Source organism: Crocodylus siamensis, chromosome 12, assembly GCF_052110815.1.
Source record: "Crocodylus siamensis isolate JL-2025a chromosome 12, ASM5211081v1, whole genome shotgun sequence".
In the NCBI taxonomy this organism is placed as follows: Eukaryota; Metazoa; Chordata; order Crocodylia; family Crocodylidae; genus Crocodylus; species Crocodylus siamensis.
Genome location: NC_143406.1, coordinates 7169981 through 7188150, shown reverse-complemented (window position 1 = coordinate 7188150; position 18170 = coordinate 7169981). Strand labels below are relative to the sequence as shown.

Sequence of the window (18170 nt, the reverse complement as noted above, 5' to 3'; positions counted from 1 at the left end):
CAGCAGTCTCTGGGTCTGAAATACAGGCTGTTTGCATTGAATACCATCTGATAAGCTCAGACACAACCTGAGTCTGCTCAGCCGGTCTGCTTTTTAGCCTCATTGCTGAAGAAGGAAAGACTGCGTCCCCTGAGTGTGTAGGGGCGGGGAAGAGGCGAACGGGAGAGGTGAGGAGTGGAGGGAGAGATGCTCTCTGTAGCTGCTACGTTGTGGTACTTTTAGATTGTAATTGCTTCTGTGCAAAGTTCGGCACAAGATGCAGCTAAAAGATGAGACCTTTGCTTTCTTTTTGTACATCTGTCTGCTGCTGGGATTAGGATGTCAATGCAATGATGGAGAGATGAAATACAGATTAGATAGAATAAAACCGTCGGATTAGTTTCAATGGCATCACACCATTTCACCAGCCTATAATGGTAACTTTACAGTGGCGGCTCTGATTCTGCAGCGAGTCCTACGTGGGTGGCTCTACGTGAACCCAAGCTCACCAAAGGATCAGGCGACTTGCCTACATATGTAGCAAACAGTGCACAGGTGTAACGAAATCCACTGTGGATCTACACCCACATTTACCCTGGTTTAGAGAAATAAGCGGATGTCCCTGAGACCACTCTTGCTTTGGTTTAGATTCAACCCATTCCTCACTGATGTAAACTAAACCAGCATATTTGGGTTGAATCCAAGTTTACAAGCACTCCTGCAGGGCTGAGTTTTTGGGGAGGGTTTCTGGTGGAAGTTTAACTAAACTGGTTGAAAAATCACATCTTCTATCACTACAGCTCTGTGTGCAGGCAAGCAATCAGTTACCAATGCAAGCTCCTAGTGCAAATGCATTTAAACGGGTTACACCAGTTAAACCGTCCCTGTTTCATTAAGGAAGTAACCAGATTGAGCAAGGTCAGCGTGGAGCGGTTTGCCTTTATAAAGAAAACCAGCCGTCAGATTTTTTCTCAGTCTGCCTGTATTTATTATGGGGGGGAGCTTCAAATGCTCTGCACTTTTGGAAAGCTCCTTACATAACTGACAGCATCTTATTGATTAGCTGAACTCTTCCTTTTGTAGAACAGGCTAATATGCAGTGGAAGAGAATTTACAAACACGTATTTTTGTGCTAACCCTTGGGAATTGATGGCTTGTCTCTTGCCTGCTGCACGGAGCTGGGGTGATGCATCTGATTTCTTTTGTAAGAAAGCAGAAGCGCGCAAATAATGTTATGTGCCGCCAAAACAAACATCTTTCGCTCGTGCCTCGGTATCCCTGCCTGATGACAGCCCTGCTCGGAGCAGGATGTTGGTCCGCGAGTGCCTGAGGGATGGCCAAGCGTCGGGGTGGTGAAGAAAGGCATTGTAGATCTCTGCATGTGGCATGTAAGGCTTAGACCTCCTCTACCAGAAGAGGCTCAACATGTTTCTCCTCCTGCCCTCTCCTCCTTGCCCCCCAGGCACTGCTGCTGGCTGAGGACTGGATGGGTGTAGAGATGAAGGGATGGCAGAGGGCACTGGGGTAGACATCTAGAATAAATACAGCCAGGGGGGTTCCTTGTCAGAGGCATTTTGTGCCTGGCAAACCCTTGCCTAGTGGTAGAGATCTCCAGCAGGAAGCTTTCTAGCTATTTCTTTCCCCGATCCCCTCTTTCACATGGGTTTTACAAGTTTTCTATGGGTCGCAGCACATTAAGGCCATACTTTTCCTGCCCGCCCCCACCCCTAAGAAAGGACACAGGATTGATCCCTGTGCTTGGTATGAATAAGGGCTATAGCATGTGGCCCCTAGTGCCAAACGCAGTGACTTCAACGTCAGTGTTGCCAAGACTGAATAGAGACTGGGAGTGAGCCTCCAGTCTGGCACGGTGCCTGCGGGCACCCACCCAGTGTGGGGCCCTTCAGTGCAGGCCCTTTTCCGCTGCCATAATCAACTGTGCCAAGTCAGAACTCCCTCCCCGCGCTTCCTGGGCCGCGGGATTAGCTACACAAAAGGCTCTGCGAGCCAGACAGATGAAACCATGAGCATCTATTGGGGATTACATGCAAATGCCACTGAAAACTGGTCTTTCCAGGTAATTACGTTTGTTTACAGGAACCGGGATCGTGCATGTCTCCACACGGTGCAAAAGAGCAACAGGGTCAACCTGCCAATCTCTAGGCCTGTGCTTATTTAAGTAGTAAAAGCAAAAATAAAAGTGTGGTTTTGGTCCTAGGGGCTGTGAGGTGTAATTAGATTTGATTGCAAATGGAGAATACCCTCATCCTACCGGGAGCTTTACCACAGGATGCCTCCTAAGGAGGGTGGGTTTATGCATACCCTGATCTTTCACGTCACATATTTTTTCCTCCCGTATACAACAACTGAAACCCAATCTGGTTATCTAGGTGTGATTTAGGGATCATTGCTGAGGGGAATAAACCAGTGATCAAATACGGTGCAGCTGTCACTTGGTCTGGGGGGCAAAAAAACCACTGATTGTTATACAGTGACTGGGGGGGGTGTTGCTGTGATACTATGAGGTGGGTGCCATACGAAAGGAAGGCAATGTCTTTTGGTTCTGGGGGGGGCAATTCCTATGTGGGCAAAGTACTCAATCTCAGTGCCCCAGTTTCCCCATCTGCAGCATAGGGGTAATAATGCTGCCTTTCTTCTACATCTTGTCTGTTTAGGCCACGGAGGTCTTAAGGCGAGGACTTTTCTTGCACGTATGGCGCCCACAACTGTAACTGAATGGGTGGGGAAGGAGGAAAAGTGTCGGGAGAAGAGGAGAGCGTGAATTCAATTTGGGATAGTACAGCTCATTCTGTATTGCCCCAAGCCTGAATGTGTCACTGCTCTTCACTCAGTGCATCCAGGGGTTTACACCAGTCATTTCCCCTGATGCTCCCCTCTGGAGATGTACCAGCTGCCTTCTCTATCATAATTGCTCCTTCTCACTGCAACAGGCAGGCTGCGTCCGGCCATTTGGGAACATACTTCATAAGTCCAGGCTTAAACGACTGGCTCTCGAAAAAGGTCCAGCCGGGTATTCTGAGAGCTGTTGTTTGCACAGATGGAGGAGACAGAGCAGCGAGGACAGTGCCCACATGCAGAGAGCCTGGCCCGAAGCCCACGCGCGCCAAACGCAAAATAAATAAATAAACAGATCCATCAATTTTGACGTCACTCTGGAAAGGGTCACGGCCATGTGGCACAAGACATCTGGCCAGTGAAGTCACTGTCCTGGAGCGGTGCCACAGGGCACTTCAGAGGCTCAGCAGCACAATGATAGTAACAAGTCTGGCAGGGCTAATTGTCTAATGCTAGGTCAACTCAATGGGCATCCGGCATCCTGCAACAGCTTTTTGTGCTCCCAACTTTTCCCCCATGGACAAACTCCTGTGATTCAAATGCCACTAGAAGAGCGCACAGGACTGGCTCTCTGTTGCCTGGTCCGTGTTTTTGCGCACCGCGCTTTAGCAATAGGGTTTACAGCAAGTGAGGATCGGGTCTAAACCCTCAGCTACATTCAAAGCGGAAACCGGGATCGAAACCTTTGTGGGAGGCGCACTGGCAGACAAATGCAAATTCAGATGGGCAGAGACAAAACACGTGCGCCCGCTCAGACAGACGCTTGTACAAGGAGCCATGTAGCTTCCAGCCGCAGAACAAGAGCCCCGCGCTGGCCTGCCGCCACCACCCGCCTGAATCTGAGTTATTTTTAAATGCACTTAAAGGGAAATCATTCAGGCCATGCAAAGCTGCGGCAGGGGAATCAACCAGAGGGCCAGTCCCTGCGAGCACCCTGCGATCCTTTCCGCTCGCACGGGTGTCCCACCCACCCGGCTTCTGCAGTCTATTGTTTCTCGCTGCTTCTGTCACCGCCGAAGCGCGCTGCAAGGAGCAGCAGGCGGCTGTTAGCCCTGGAGAGGCTGATCTTTCTGTTACGAGCTTGGCGGCTTCACCCTCCTTCCTGCCCATACAACTTCCCAGCCAGCCTCTCGGGCAGCGGAGCATCAGTCTGTCTAGCCTGCCACGTCTGTCCAGCACCCTGATCTAGCGACAATAGGAGGAGCGTGCAGGCTTTTGTTCTGCGAGCCGGGCTTCCCTGGCGGGCTGAAAGGACGGATGGGCTTCAGAGCCTGAATCCCACCGGCAGCCAAAGGGGTTCAGGCTGTCGGGTGCGCCCTCTGCGTCTCCCCAAGTCGCACTCCTCGGGGGACTCGAGGCACGCCGACCCGGGGCTCGGTAGCAGCCTTTCCCTGGCTCCTCGGTGAGGGCCAGTCGGCCTCGCTCCCCACGAGCCGTGCCCGAGGACGCCCACCTTCCCTGCAGCGTGAAGCGCAGGGCTGGGGGGACTCTAGCCTTTCCATCTGACACGACCGTGGCCGAGCCGCGCAGCCCAGGCGGGTCCTGGACCAACCAGCCCCCCTCCAGGTGCGGTCTGTGGCCGGGGCAGCCCCTGCGTCCCCCGCAGCAAACGACCTCGCCGGCAAGGTCCAAGCCCGCCAAGGGGGCGCATCCCTCCGGCCCCGCCGGCTCCCCTTTGTGCTGGCCCTGCCCCCCCGGCCGTACCGGAATCGGGGCGAGTCCTTGATGCACTCCTCGAAGTCCACGGTCATGGTGGCGGCTGTGCTGCGCGGGGGGCAAGCGCATGTCCCGCCCGGGCCCGGGCAGCGCGGTCCGGCCCCTGCTCCGCCGCCCGGGTCGCCTGTCACTGCCGGCCCGGCGGGCGCTGCGCTGTCACGGCCGCCCCGCCCCGCCCCGCCCCGCCCCTCGCAGCCCCGCGCCGCCTCCCGCTCCCCGGCCGCGGCGCTCGTCTGCACCCGCCCGGCGGGGAGAGCCCCGTGCGGGGCCTCGCTCCGCGCCGCAGCGCCCGCCGGGCACCGCCGGCCCGAGGCCTCCCCCGGGCGCGCGCCAGGCGCGGGGAGAGCGGCCTCGGCGGGCCTGCCCGAAAAGCGATGCACAACTGGAGCGCCCTCGGCCCTGCGCGTTTCTGAGGGCACGCCGGGAAGCGCTCGTGTGCCGTGCCTCAGCCTTTTGTACCACAGCACACCGGTTGGGAAACACTGGTGTGCCACGGCACGCTGGTTGGGCACGCCGGTTCCTTTCTGAGGGCACGCTTTTGTACCACAGCACACTGGTTGGGAAACACTGGTGTGCCACGGCACACTGGTTGGGCACGCCGGTTCGTTTCTGAGGGCGCACTGGTGTGCCACAGCACACTGGTTGGGAAACACTGGTGTGCCACAGCACACTGGTTGGGCACGCCGGTTCATTTCTGAGGGCACGCTTTTGTACCACAGCACACTGGTTGGGAAACACTGGTGTGCCACGGCACACTGGTTGGGCACGCCGGTTCGTTTCTGAGGGCACACTTTTGTACCACAGCACACTGGTTGGGAAACACTGGTGTGCCACGGCATGCTGGCTGGGCACACCGGTTCGTTTCTGAGGGCACGCTTTTGTACCACAGCACACTGGTTGGGAAACACTGGTGTGCCACGGCACACTGGTTGGGCACGCCGGTTCGTTTCTGAGGGTGCACTGGTGTGCCACAGCACACTGGTTGGGCACGCTAGTTCGTTTCTGAGGGCGCACTGGTGTGCCACAGCACACTGGTTGGGAAACACTGGTGTGCCACAGCACACTGGTTGGGCACGCTGGTTCGTTTCTGAGGGCGCACTGGTGTGCCACAGCACACTGGTTGGGCACGCCGGTTCGTTTCTGAGGGCACGCTTTTGTACCACAGCACACCGGTTGGGAAACACTGGTGTGCCACGGCACACTGGTTGGGGAACCTCTTCATTTCTGAGGGCACACTTTAGTGCCAAGCCACACCAGTTGGGAAACACTAGACCAACTAGGACATGGATAGGCAACGTTTTTTGACTGAAGTACCAAAAAAACCACAATGTCTACCTTGGAAGGTGCTGGAGTGCCGCCATGCCGGAGCCCGGAGCAGCTGTGTGCAGCCTCCCTGTTGCAGCCGGCCCACGGAGCCCGGTCTGCTTGCAGCAGGGCTTGCAGCCTCCCAGCCGCCTGCTGGGAGCAGCCTGGGCTCAGTGGCTGGCAGCAGTTGCTTAGAGCCTGGGCTGGCGGTGGTGTGCCGAGCAAAATGGCCTTGCGTGCCATGCCCGGCACGCGTGTCAGGGGTTGCTGTCCCCTGAACTAGGATAATGCAAAAAAAATTCTCTGCATGAACGCTATGAGGTCCAAGCAAACAAATAAATGCTGCAGTAGGTTAAAGAAAAAGAGAACATGAGATTTTTTTTTGCAATGTCCTAGTGGGTCTAATAAAAAGTCTCATTTTGAGCAAACTCCAGTCCTGCTACCAGAAATCAGTAGCAGAGATTGGTAAGGCCACAGCCAAATCCACCTGGCAGAGGGACACTTAGCATAGGACCTTTCAAGACGCTCCCCTGTCCCCTGCAGTGGGGAAATGGACAGCAACAGTGAAGCCGACGTTAAGACAACCAGACCAGAAGACAGCGATGAGGACAGCAGCAGCGACAGCAGCAGCGGGTCCTCCAGTGGAAGTGACAGTTATTAGGATTGCAAGCCAAGTTGAACTGAGTTTTGAACCCCATATTTGGATACAGGACTAAGAGACTAGGGGTCTAAGGGAGATGATGCCTTGTGGACGGGTGCGCAGGAATGCCATTCTGCAGGTGTGTATATTGTAATACATGCATGAGTTCCTATGGCGGGTTAAGGAGGCAATGATCAGTGACCAGAAGGTGTGCATGTGTGTATATATATGTGTGTGTGTATATATACATATATATATATATGTGTATGTGTGTTTATAAATATATATATAACCTTTATATATATGTATATGTGTATATATACACACACACATATATACTTTTACAAAAATAAATAGACAGATAAATAACTCTGCTGTAGGTTAATACTTGTAGCTAGCAGTACTAACCTACTGCAGCGTTTATTGGTTCGCTTGGACCTAATAGCACCTGTGTAGACTCTGACATTTTACTGCAGAGCTAATTAGGCAGCCGGGCAGTAAACGTCTAGTGGAGACGCACCCAATGATTCTGAAACCAGAAAAGAGTCTGATTTTGCAAAGCCTGGCTTATGCTCGCTTACTTTGTCCCGGTGATTAGCTCCACCAAAATCCACGGCCGTACGCAAGGCTATACTAGTAGCTGTTATACCCTGAGAGTCCAGTCCTGCCAACTCCTTGCATGCAAGTAATATTTCTAAAAGAGTGCTCATAGAGGTAAAGTTACACTTGTGCTTTGGTGTTTGATGAGTGGGAGCCTTATTTTTCAACATGCTTCTCTGACTTATGTGGGACTTGGATCAGGCCTGATTTAGCCCTAATGGGGATTAATTGCTTTTGCAGCTGAAACAAGCTGAAAAACCCCAACTCAGGCTTCTCATGACACTACTAATTGCCAGTAAAATAACTAATATTCACTGCTTCCAAGTCTATCCAAAATTTTCCATGCAAGACTCAAAGCAGCCATGTGGCCTAGTTGACAGAACATTCCCAGGACTCAGAAAAATTTGGTTCTGTTCTTAGCTCTCTTACCAGCTGGGTGACCCTAGGTAAGCCCCTGTGTGCCTCAGTTTCCCTGTCAGTAACAGATAATGGTGCTGAGCTCTGCTGTAAAGTGCCATGAGATCCTTGGGGGACAAGAGCTAGTTCTTGCTATTGTATTTGCAAAGGCAGGTCACTGCCATTACGTCCATTTAGCAGAAAGGGGAACCAAAGTACAGAATATTGATTTGATTTCCTCCAATATTCTCTATGCTGCAGAGACAGGGATAGAGCCCAAGTGTCCTATTTCCCACTCCTGTGCCCTTATGCATGGGACAAAAGGAAGAAGCTGGAACTGGTCCCATGAGCTACCCTTTGTTTCTGCATCACTTTAAACGTCATACTTATGCAATCAAATGGCAGCTGTGCGTCCTGCTGACGTTGCCCTGATTATTTGCAGCGATTACTGTTGAAAATAAAAGATAATCCATTCCATACATGCAAGGGCATTCACAGAAGAACAGTATTGAATAGACACAGGGACTCTGGCCTAATATCAATTAGGGTTCCCCAAGTTAAGGATTATAGGTACAGCAAGGTGTCCCTTTTCCTCTGCTCGCTCAGGTGCCCAGCAGTAGTTTGGGGTTTCTGCATGAGCCGAGACTTGGCTTGTGGTTGTGTGGATATGGTGTTAGGATGTCAGAAGAAATGTAGGCAGTTCTTATGCTGCTCCCATGTGACTGGGTGTAGGCTGCAGTACTGCTTGCATCTGCTAGTATGTTAATCTATGCAAATCCCCATACAGATATTAAACTGCAACAAGATGCTGAATGCCTTTGCATTGATTAGAAGGGAATGCACGGTGCACGTTCCATGGACACAGGATGATCGTAATTACGGTCTGAATAGTGGAAGCCCGGTTTATTTTTTATCCTGGGGCTCTAGTGGGTTTCATGAGCCAGGGAACCGTGGGGTGGAAGGGTCCACGGCCAAATGGAAAAGGGTATCTTGTAATCCTGCTGCTCCCCTTGGACACAGAGAAGGCAGAGGCACAGGTTGAAAATCACATACATCTAGAAAATATTACGCCGAAGGCCAGTGATTCAGAGAGCCAGGACCCATCGTCCAAAGGGATGTATGCACTTCAGAGCCTGAATCCCACCGGCAGCCAAAGGGGTTCAGGCTGTCGGGTGCCTGAGGGTGCTCCCTCTGCATCTTCCCAAGTCACACTCCTTGGGGTACTCGGAGCACACTGCTCCAGGGTCCAGTTGCAGTCTCCCAGCGGCATTTTCTTGGCATGTACAAGTGAGGGGTCAAAGCAGAATGGAGTGAGCTGCAAGGAACAAATGCAAACTAAATAGCCCCTGCCAGCAGCAGAGCAGGATGCCAGTAGGACAAAAGCCTGGAGAGCTGCAGGATAGCCTGAAAGGTTAGCAACCCCTGAACTCTCCACCCCAAGGCATACCCTGTCTGGCATGCTGTGTCTGCTGTGTCCTCAGCACTCTATGGAAATGTCCCCCTGCCTGACTCCAGGATCTGTCGCTGCCGTCGCGATAATCCCGATTCCAAGCCACCTCTGCTCAGGCGCAAGGGTCCTGCGTGGCCACTGGGACTATTGCTAAGGCAGCCCCTTGGGTGCTTTTGAGAATGGTACCCAGTGTTTTGTGTTTTTTCACTGTGCTTTTGCAGGCTTCTCAGCTGTGGGGGAGCCATAGTGCTAGGCCTGGGCAGGTTCCCTATGTTCGCCACAGGTCTCCAGTCCACTCTGCACTCTTGTTCTTCCCACAGCTGTCCAGGTTGCAAAACCAGGCAGAAGAATATTTTTGTTATATGTTTGTGTTGTGTGTGTGTACATGTGTGTGTATACATAGGAGTATGTCGGTGTGCATATACTGGTGTGTGTACAGAAAGGTGTGTGTCTATATACCCGTGGATGTGTACACATGCGTGGATTCATATACCAGTGTGTGTGTACATATGTGTGTGTACATATGTGTGTGTATTAGGCCTGTGCAAATAGGGGACTATTCAATTTGGGTTTGGGTTTGGATTCGGCCAATTCGGATGCCCACGATTCGATTCAGAAGCTCTGAATTGATTCGGAAAGCCTCAAGCTTCCCATGATTTGATTCAGATTTATAGATTTGGCCTCCAAATCATCTCTGAATCTGAATCATGATCCAAAGTTTTCCACAGCCCTAGTGTGTATGTGTGTGTGTGTGTGTGTGTGTGTGTGTATGGGTATGTGTACATATATGCATGTATGTACTGGTGTGTGTGTACATATATGCATGTGTGTGTGGATACTGCTGCGTGTGTACATATGTGCATGTGTATACACATACATATGTGTATGTACATATAGGCATGTGTGTGGATACTGATATGTGTGTACGTATATGCATGTCTGTGTGTATATTGAGGGTATACGTGTGTGTGTACCAGGGTGTGTGTGTGCATATGTGTGTATACATATAGGCACGTGTGTGGATACTGATGTGTGTGTATGCATATGTGCATACTGGTGGGTGAGTACATATGTTTATATATATACTGGTGGGTGTATGTGTTGATGTGTGTGTACACGTGTGTGTATGTGTGTATACCGGTGTATGTGTACATATGTGCATGGTAGGTGTACTGGTGGGTGTGTACATGTGTGTGTGGGTGTACACGTGTGTATGTATACTGCTGTGTGTATGTGTGTACACTGCCGTGTGTGTATGCTGGGGGGCTGCGCACATGTGTGTAGGTACGCCACTGTGTGTACGTCTGTATACTGGTGTGTGTGTATACTGGGAGGGTGTGCATGTGTGTATATATACAGCTGTGTGTACATGTGTACACTGCCGTGTGTGTACATGTCTGTATATATACTGTTGTGTGTACGGGGGGGTGTATACCGCAGTGTGTACACTGCCAGGAGTGTATGGGGGAGTGTCGATATGCCACTGTGTGTACGTGGGGGGGGCGGACGTGTGCACACACAAGCTATCACTGCACTGTGGGCCCGAAGCGCTACCTCGTGCTCTTCCAGTACCGCAGGACGGGCTATAGGTGAGTGCCCGGCCCGGCCCAGCCCGACCCGGCCCCTGGCGCCTGGGGGAGGGCAGGGGCAAGGGCAGGGGCTGGGCCACCCTGGTGTGAAAAGAGGTGGCTCGGCTGGCAAAGGCAACTGGCCAGGGTCAGGCCTCCAAACTGGTGTTGCTTCTCCCTTGTGCTGTGTTTCTAAGAACCAAACCCCCAGTGAAGGACACTTGCTGGGAGAGCCGTCCCCGGCAGCTGTCAGGAGGTTTGGTCCAAGCGATAGTCCCTCTCTTGGTCCTCCCCCGGGGGAGACGCAGCCTGGAGCCAAGACTGCACAAGAGTTGGGCAGCATGGGTGGGGGCCTTGCTGAGTAAGCCTTTGCCCTGTCCGGCCTTGCCTTTATCATCCTTAATTTTACCAGGGTGCGGTAGCTCCCACCTGGTTGCTTTCCATGCGCTTAACAAGATCCGACCGTGCTACAAGGAGTTCGAGGGCGGATGGGGTTGATTGGGGAAGAGGAAGAACGGGCAACAGGGCTGTTCCTGTGAACAGAAACTCCGCTGAGGTTTGCCAAGGGGTCCGCATGGAGCTACGTTCTGCTCGATGATACGTACCTCTCACCCCAGTGGGATGACCGTGGCTGTCTGCATGAAGGATGCAAGCAAAGCGGTTGGGGGGGACGGGCAGAGGGAGGTTGCAGACTTGAAGTAAGAGATGGGTGAGAACGGCTGACCAGACCAGTCCAGTTTTCATCCCCAACTGCGCCTAAGGAAGATGAGGCTGATACTACATCTGACTGCCTTTGACATCCCCCAGCCCCGTGACCAGTTTTCCATTGACAACAGAGGGCAGCTTTCCCTGTACATCTGGCCTGAGGCTTGTACCTCTGTTTCTGGACTCACTAGTCAAACTTTGCTACCACCTTGCAGCGAGAAAAACCCTGGGGTATAAAAGAAAGACCGTCACAAGAATTCCCCGAACTCAGCATCCTCTGCCAGTTGGCTTATTGGTTACTCGTTAACCACCTGGCTCTTAGGAAGTCTGGCTAGAGATTAATTTTATTATAAATGGGACTCTTATTTAGCTGCTGAGTTTGTACAAAAGTCTGTCTCCTCTTGTGGGCATTGAAAAGCCAGCCACGAGCTTGTATCAAACCTGCTGGTGACTGCAGTGGAAGTGTCCCAAGTGGGGTTTTTTTGAGAACAGTTCAGGACAGGGGATCCCAGACTGTGGTACACATACCCCAGACATCTCTGGGGGATATGCCGGAGAAATTGTGCAATGGCAGATTTCATTTTCATTGTAATAATTAGTATATAAGAGGTTATAATATGCTGGCAGGGGTACGTGGGCAGCTGGTAAATCTGGAAGGGGGTACACAGTAGGAAAAAGTTTGAGGAGGTGATCCAGACTTGGGCAGAGAGTGAGAAAAGGTTGGATTTTGGTTGCTTTGGTCTTCGCAAGTCTTTTTACCAAGTTAAAGGGGGAAAAAACTGAAGCTTTTGCCAATGCAAAGTATTTTATTTTACTCTTTTTTCCCTTAATCCTTGGAATGGAGGGGAGAGAACGAAGGCAGAATAAAGCCTTCTTTAGAAGCAAGAAAGGGACCGTTTCACTTTTGTGGGGAGAGTTTGAATGCTGTGTATGCCACGTAATCCATTTTGACAGCTGAGATTGCATTATTTCACTTTTTTTTTCCATGAATGAGTTTCTCTCTCCCCCTTAAGTCTCAGTGAAACATTGTCCTAGCAAAACAATGCAGGCAGAATAGAAAAGGATTAATTGATATAAAATATGCAAATGGCATCTGTTGTTAAAATCATAGTGGCAGATTACTGTCTACCCAGCTTTGCCTGTAATCAGATTAGGCCATTATAAATGGGACAGTTCTTATGGCTGGAAGATGCAAACTCCATTCAATGTGAATTTTTGGAAGTCTTAAAATGCACTTTCTTATTCAGTTTGGGCCAAATTCAGCAAAATGCTTAAGCATGCACTTAAGACACCTTGAAAGCAGTGGGATATAAGCCCAGGTTTAAAGTTAAGCATGTGCTTAAGGGCTTTGCGCAGCGAGGATCTTCATGGGTCTCATGAAGCTAGCCGCCTTCAGGAGGGCGAAAATCATTGCTGTTTGATTCAAAGCCCATGACAGTCGCTGGCTGTTTTTGCACTGACTTTTATTTATGGTATTCATATGGCTCCTCTTATGCTGGTGTCTCATGATCTGACAGTGCTTAATGCATTATTTTCACAATGTGTCTGCAAGGTAGGTCAGCACTTTTATTCCTCATTTTAAAGTCAGGGAAGTAAAGGCCAGATTCTTAAGGCATTTAACTGCATACAAATGCAGATAGGTGCCTTGGAGGGGTTGTCAGAAACACCAGTGATCCTATGTCTCAGAGACACTGAATATCCCACTTGGTGTCTGTCCCCATTGTTAGATACATTTGAGCATGTGGTCTTTAGTGACTGTTGATGTCAGAGCAGGGACTTAAAACTGGGTCTTGAAAGTCCTAGGCTGCTGCTCTACCCACTGAACCTGCCTTTTTCTCTTAATGGGTTTGGGCTGGGCCTGTGCAGTAAAGGATAATTCTGTTGGCTCCTGGCATCCCCCCACACCTGAGACGGTTGCTGTTAGGGGGAGGCTCATCCTCCACCATCCAGCACTTGAGCCCCCTTCTCAAAGTAGCACCTGCCAAGGGGCCTCTGCATTATATGGCAGTGGGAGGGTGCCCTTTTTTCCTGGCTTTCCTCCCTGCAAGCTGCCAGCTGGATTCTACTGTTTGCTGCTCCCACGTCGTCACAGAAGGAAAAGGTAGCATGTGGCCCTGAGTAAGTGATACAAAAAGTTTCTTGCATCCCCGTGACAATGAGTTGCTTGGTAAAATGGTGGTTGTCACTTTTTTGGCCAGTGTACCCAGCCTCGTGTCTCAGCGTGATGCTGTCGTCTGTGTTGAGAACTTGGCTGGAGCTTGGCCGTCGACAGTAACTGTTGCCTCTCTCTTTCTCTGCAGTGGTGCTGTACGGACGCCAGCAGATCAGCCCGTTTTCAGGGTCCAGAATTATTTGGAGGTAGGTATTTTTCATGACACTGATTAGTCTCAGCTGTTGCAATGAAAATGCAACACAAGTGGATTCATAGAGCTGAAAGGGATCTGGAGAGTCGTCCAGTCCATACCCTTGCAGAGATGCAGGATTCACAGTCTCCAACCCTACATCTCCCCTTCCCCTGACTGATACCTCTCCAGCCTCTTGAAAACTCCCAGCGAAAAGAATTCCACCTTGTTCCATTGTCCTGCTGCTCTTACAAGTCAGGAAGATTTCACCAGATTTAAAGAAGAAAGGTGTATGAGAGGTACATTAGATTCCAGCAGTGACCTCTGTAAATATTAACCATGTATCATTTATACTATACTCTTTGTATGATGCTTTTTTGTACAGTAGATCTCCAAGTCCTGCACAAAGGGAATCAAGGGCCTTGTTCCCATTTTGCATATGGGAGAACTAAGGCAGAGGGAGCCTAAGGAATTTGCCCAAGCTCGCCCATCAGGGCATTATTTAGGACAGTGCAGTTCTTTTCTTTTTTTTTACTTTTTTGGCTAGTCCAGCAGTCTGCCTGTGTGTGTTCTGCTCCACACACAGGACTGACCTAAGTGTAAGATGAATGTAAGGTGTGACTTCAAACCAATTTAGTCAAATCTCTGCAAAAGTCTGTGTGAGCATCTCCTTTTAAACCAGGCTGCTTTAAGTTTTGTTTCACTCATTTTAGGGCAGGTTTAAATTGACTGAGAATAAACTGCTGTTGATTAAGAGTGTCCACATAGGGACTTGCTAAAGTGGTGCAGATCCATATGCAGATAAGATCTAGCTCTCTACGTGGCCTTGTAAGAGCAATGACATACTTCTGTGCCTCAGTTTCCCCATCTGTAGAATAAGCATTAAATGGCATCTCTTCCCTGAGCACATGAACTTCACTGGAAGGAAGTTTGCAAAGCGCTTTCAGCCAGTTGCATAGAAGTGCAAAATGTTATTAGTTGCCAAACCTGCAAGTGCACTTGCTAAACTGGCTCTCCATACAGAAAGTTCTGCTCTGTTCCAAGCCCATGTACATAAAAGCTTTTTACTTCATGGCACGTTAACATTAATGACGTGTGCTTTGTTTCCAAGTAAACATGCAGTGGGGTTGTTAGCTCAGTCTGTTCCACCAGAGATGCAATCGTGACTTTAATCTTCATGCAGGTCCCTAGTGGCTGTTATCCTGTAAGGCTGTGGCACCTTGATTCAGTCACTGTTTTTCTGTAGTCTCAGGAGCACCTGGTTGCTACAGCACCTGTCTAATGTACAGGAATTCTTTGATCAAGGCTACGTGATTTAAGTGCATCCCTCTGCAGAAGGTCGTATGTCCAAGCAAAGCCATCGGCAGTGTTTAATTAGCAATAGAGCCTTACCTTGCCTGCCTTCTTCCTACCAGCTGCTCGAGAGAGTGAGAATCTTTGCAAGCAGGCAAAACAGAATTGTTTCCACGTGTACAAATGTGATACTTAAATAACTCCATTCTTCCCGGTACCGTCACTAAGAGGATTGTGATCGGCCTGACCATGTACCAACATGGCTCTCCTATGTGTAGTATCTCAGTGCTATGCAAATGTGAATATATTTTTATCTCTGCAAATCCCCAGTGGGAAAAGATTATTATCCCCCTTTTACAGGTGAGAAACTGGAGCCTGAAGAAAAGAGCCAGAGGGGTGAGCTGTTAGGGTTTAGCTTTCATGTACTGCAGGATAAGAACAAGTTTGCACACCATTTCTGTAGAGGAGCTGACACGTGGAAAGTCCGTATGCTGTTTCACACCTCACAGTGACTTCTGTCAGCCCAAGTTCTCAGATGTCTAAAGCAGGACGTGGGGGCTTCATTTCTGACCAAACCGAAAATGTATTTCTGAAAACCCCTGCCCAGCTGACGCCTCACCCCAGAGGTGCCTGAACACTATAAGGAGCTTCCCTGTTTGTTGTTAAAGATCCCCCTAAGCACCTAGTTTTGGGCTGCTGTACAGGCTCTGAACTGCCTGCATTTTGCAACACAGTTTTATCAGGATCCAAAAATGAACAGTTCCTCTGTCCAAGGCCACTGAGAGGTGCCTGCTCCAGCAGGTATCTGCCTAACATGCATTGGCAGAATGGGGTTCTTCATCAAATACCATGGTAGCTGCTATTATTTTTTAATACAAGGCCAGTGGTGGCAGCCTCTTGGATGATAGCCTGAGGGCTGAAGCACTCTCCCTGAAGCAGGAGGCACAGGTTTGGATCCCTCCTCTTGTTTCCATCCTGGAGAGTGCCCCAAAAGCTTGGCTGTGGGCTGGTCTGTACCTAGGATGTGCAGCGAGGCAGATAGGAATAAAAAATAATTGACGGGGGTACAAAGGAGGGGGTGACAGTGCAGCCTGTGGGTATAGGGTATCTCCTGACAGGCACCAGAAAAGGGAGCTGAACTGGGGGTCTGGACCCTGCCCCTGCGACTGATGCGTGTCTGATGTGATCCCTCTTTAATACAAAATATAGAAACAAGCCTCTTCCCTCCTTCCCCACCACCAGCCAGAGCATTCTTCTGCCTGGTCAAGCTTGACTCAAAGGCTCAGTCTGTAGCAGTAGTTTGGGATGAAACCCCAGACCAGTAGATTTAAAAAATTTCACACTGGAAATTTTTTTAAGCTAAACATCCCCATGCAAAACCACTGTCTAATGGGGGCAGCACCTCATTACTGTCACACTCTTCCCCCCACTCTCCTCGCCCCCGCTGCCTTGAAGGGAAGCACCTAACGCGCTGTACACAAGAGTGAAACTCAGAAGGTCCTTTATTTTTTCCTGCGGAGGCAAACATTAAAGGGAAGAGATTTACATGGCCAAGGGCATGTCCAAGAGTAAATATGGAGTTTGCAAATGATCCTGACTGTTACCTTTGAATGCACCCCATAAAGGCAGGATCTTGCAAATGCCACATGCAGAGACTGAGGAGTTGTGTTAACTCCTGGAGCTTTCCTGCGGTAGTCAGCACTGCCCTCTGTAGCAGATGGTAGCAGGACCCGTGATTCATTCATTCAGCCAGTGGGAAGTGGGTCACTTGCGTAGGTTAGAATGAACATGCTGCACATCTGGGCATTCTTGTACCATCGCACTCGCTTAATTACATTCCTATATCGAACTGTGCTTAGTACGCCCTGCTGGCGGTTCCCACGTCTCACCCTCCCTCCAGGTGGTTGTAATTAAAAGGAAACTGCTGTCTTAATTTTCTCCCTGCAATCAGAATCAGTCATGGGCTAAACTGAAAGGCATGCCTGTTGCTTGCTTGGGAGATGTGAGCTATTGGAAGAGGTGACAGTCCAGATGCCTTGTGCTGTAGCTGGTTGATGCGTGCCATCCCGAACATGTATCACGTGAGGCTGCATGGTTCTAGGCTGTGGTTTAAGAAGGATTATCCTTTGGCATGTCTTGGCTTGGGTATACACTTGCCAGAAGCAAAAGATAAACTATGTTTTTTTCCAGTCTATCTAGATTCTTTATGTTGACTTCCACTGTCCTAGTGTCTGAGCGTAGTGACTCATTTTGCCCTCCTTACAAGTGCACATGTGTGTAGGGGGTGCACAAGGAAAGATGTGTGCTGCAGGCTGTGGCCATGTACAATTCGGTAGCAAGAGCTCTACAAGTCAGCAGCAAACCAATGCCCTTGCCTGGCTTGAGAAGGATCTGCATGGTGGCTTGGTGTTGTCTCTTCCAAATGATCGATTGTGCTGCTTTTTGGTGGCACGTGAGTGCCCTTATCTGGGATGCTGCATAAACTCTAGAGGGAACCCAAAAGAGAAGGAACCCTTGACCTCACCCTTTAGGCTGAGCAATGCTTCTTCCCCCTCCTCTATCGCTGTTTGGGATTTGGGATGAACTCAGCAGTGGTTTGGCAGCATGCAAGCAAGCAACTTTGTTTAACGAGGCAATGGGAAGAGTGGGCCGTTAAAAATAAAGCAGAAGGATGAGTGTATTTGGTATTGTCATTTCATGGCATCGGCATTTTGATCCCCACAACTGCACGCCGGCCAATTCTTGGATATGCTTCCCTTTCATGTGGTCGGATTGATGTTGGGCACTGCTGAGCTGGGCTGTGTCTATTAGAACCACATGGGATGTCTTAAAGAAACGATAATAAAAAGCTTCTGGAGCCTGTAGGAATTTAGTTGTCTTTGCTCTACCTTCTAGCAGCCTCGAGCTCCGAAATACAGGTTTCTGAAGCTGGGAGGCTAACTCGGTAGAAGGGCATGAGTTCCGTGCAGACCAAGATCTGGCATTTGGCTGTAGCTGCAAACTAGCAAATAAACCTTGAGGTGAAGTTGTTGTGTAGCATCAATAAGTATAATTAAAACTGTGATGGAGTAGTTGGGGAGGGCAGGCCTTTCACTGCCACACTGCCTCCTGGAGTCTGAACTGCTCGGCTGTGTGCTGTAGAGCTAAGGTGGCTAGGAGAGATCCTCCTGCAGCGCAAGGGCTTGGATACAGGACCGTTGAACAGGAATGCTATTTTCTACCTCTGATGTCTCTGTGCTGCAGTCAGGGCCACACCTGAACCCTGTGGTACCAACTGCTTTGTCTTAGGTGGGCTCAGACTTGTTACAGAGTTTGGAGAC

General features: G+C 50.1%; 2 protein-coding genes across 2 annotated transcripts in view; one reads left to right on the top strand and one right to left on the bottom strand.

The window, feature by feature from the left end:
* The window catches only part of ACAP3 (ArfGAP with coiled-coil, ankyrin repeat and PH domains 3), a 149283-nt gene extending 144582 nt beyond the window's left edge, over positions 1-4701 (bottom strand). Inside the window, exon 1 of the mRNA XM_090023669.1 lies at positions 4540-4701. Within this exon, the coding sequence (XP_089879795.1) occupies positions 4540-4586 (47 nt within the window). The 5' untranslated portion in view covers positions 4587-4701. The remainder of the gene's footprint in view (positions 1-4539) is intronic.
* Positions 4702-10403: 5702 nt separating this feature from the next.
* PUSL1 (pseudouridine synthase like 1) overlaps positions 10404-18170 on the top strand; it is a 54562-nt gene continuing 46795 nt past the window's right edge. The window contains 2 exon segments of the mRNA XM_090024675.1: positions 10404-10531; positions 13516-13573. Coding sequence (XP_089880801.1) covers positions 10404-10531; positions 13516-13573 — 186 coding nt within the window.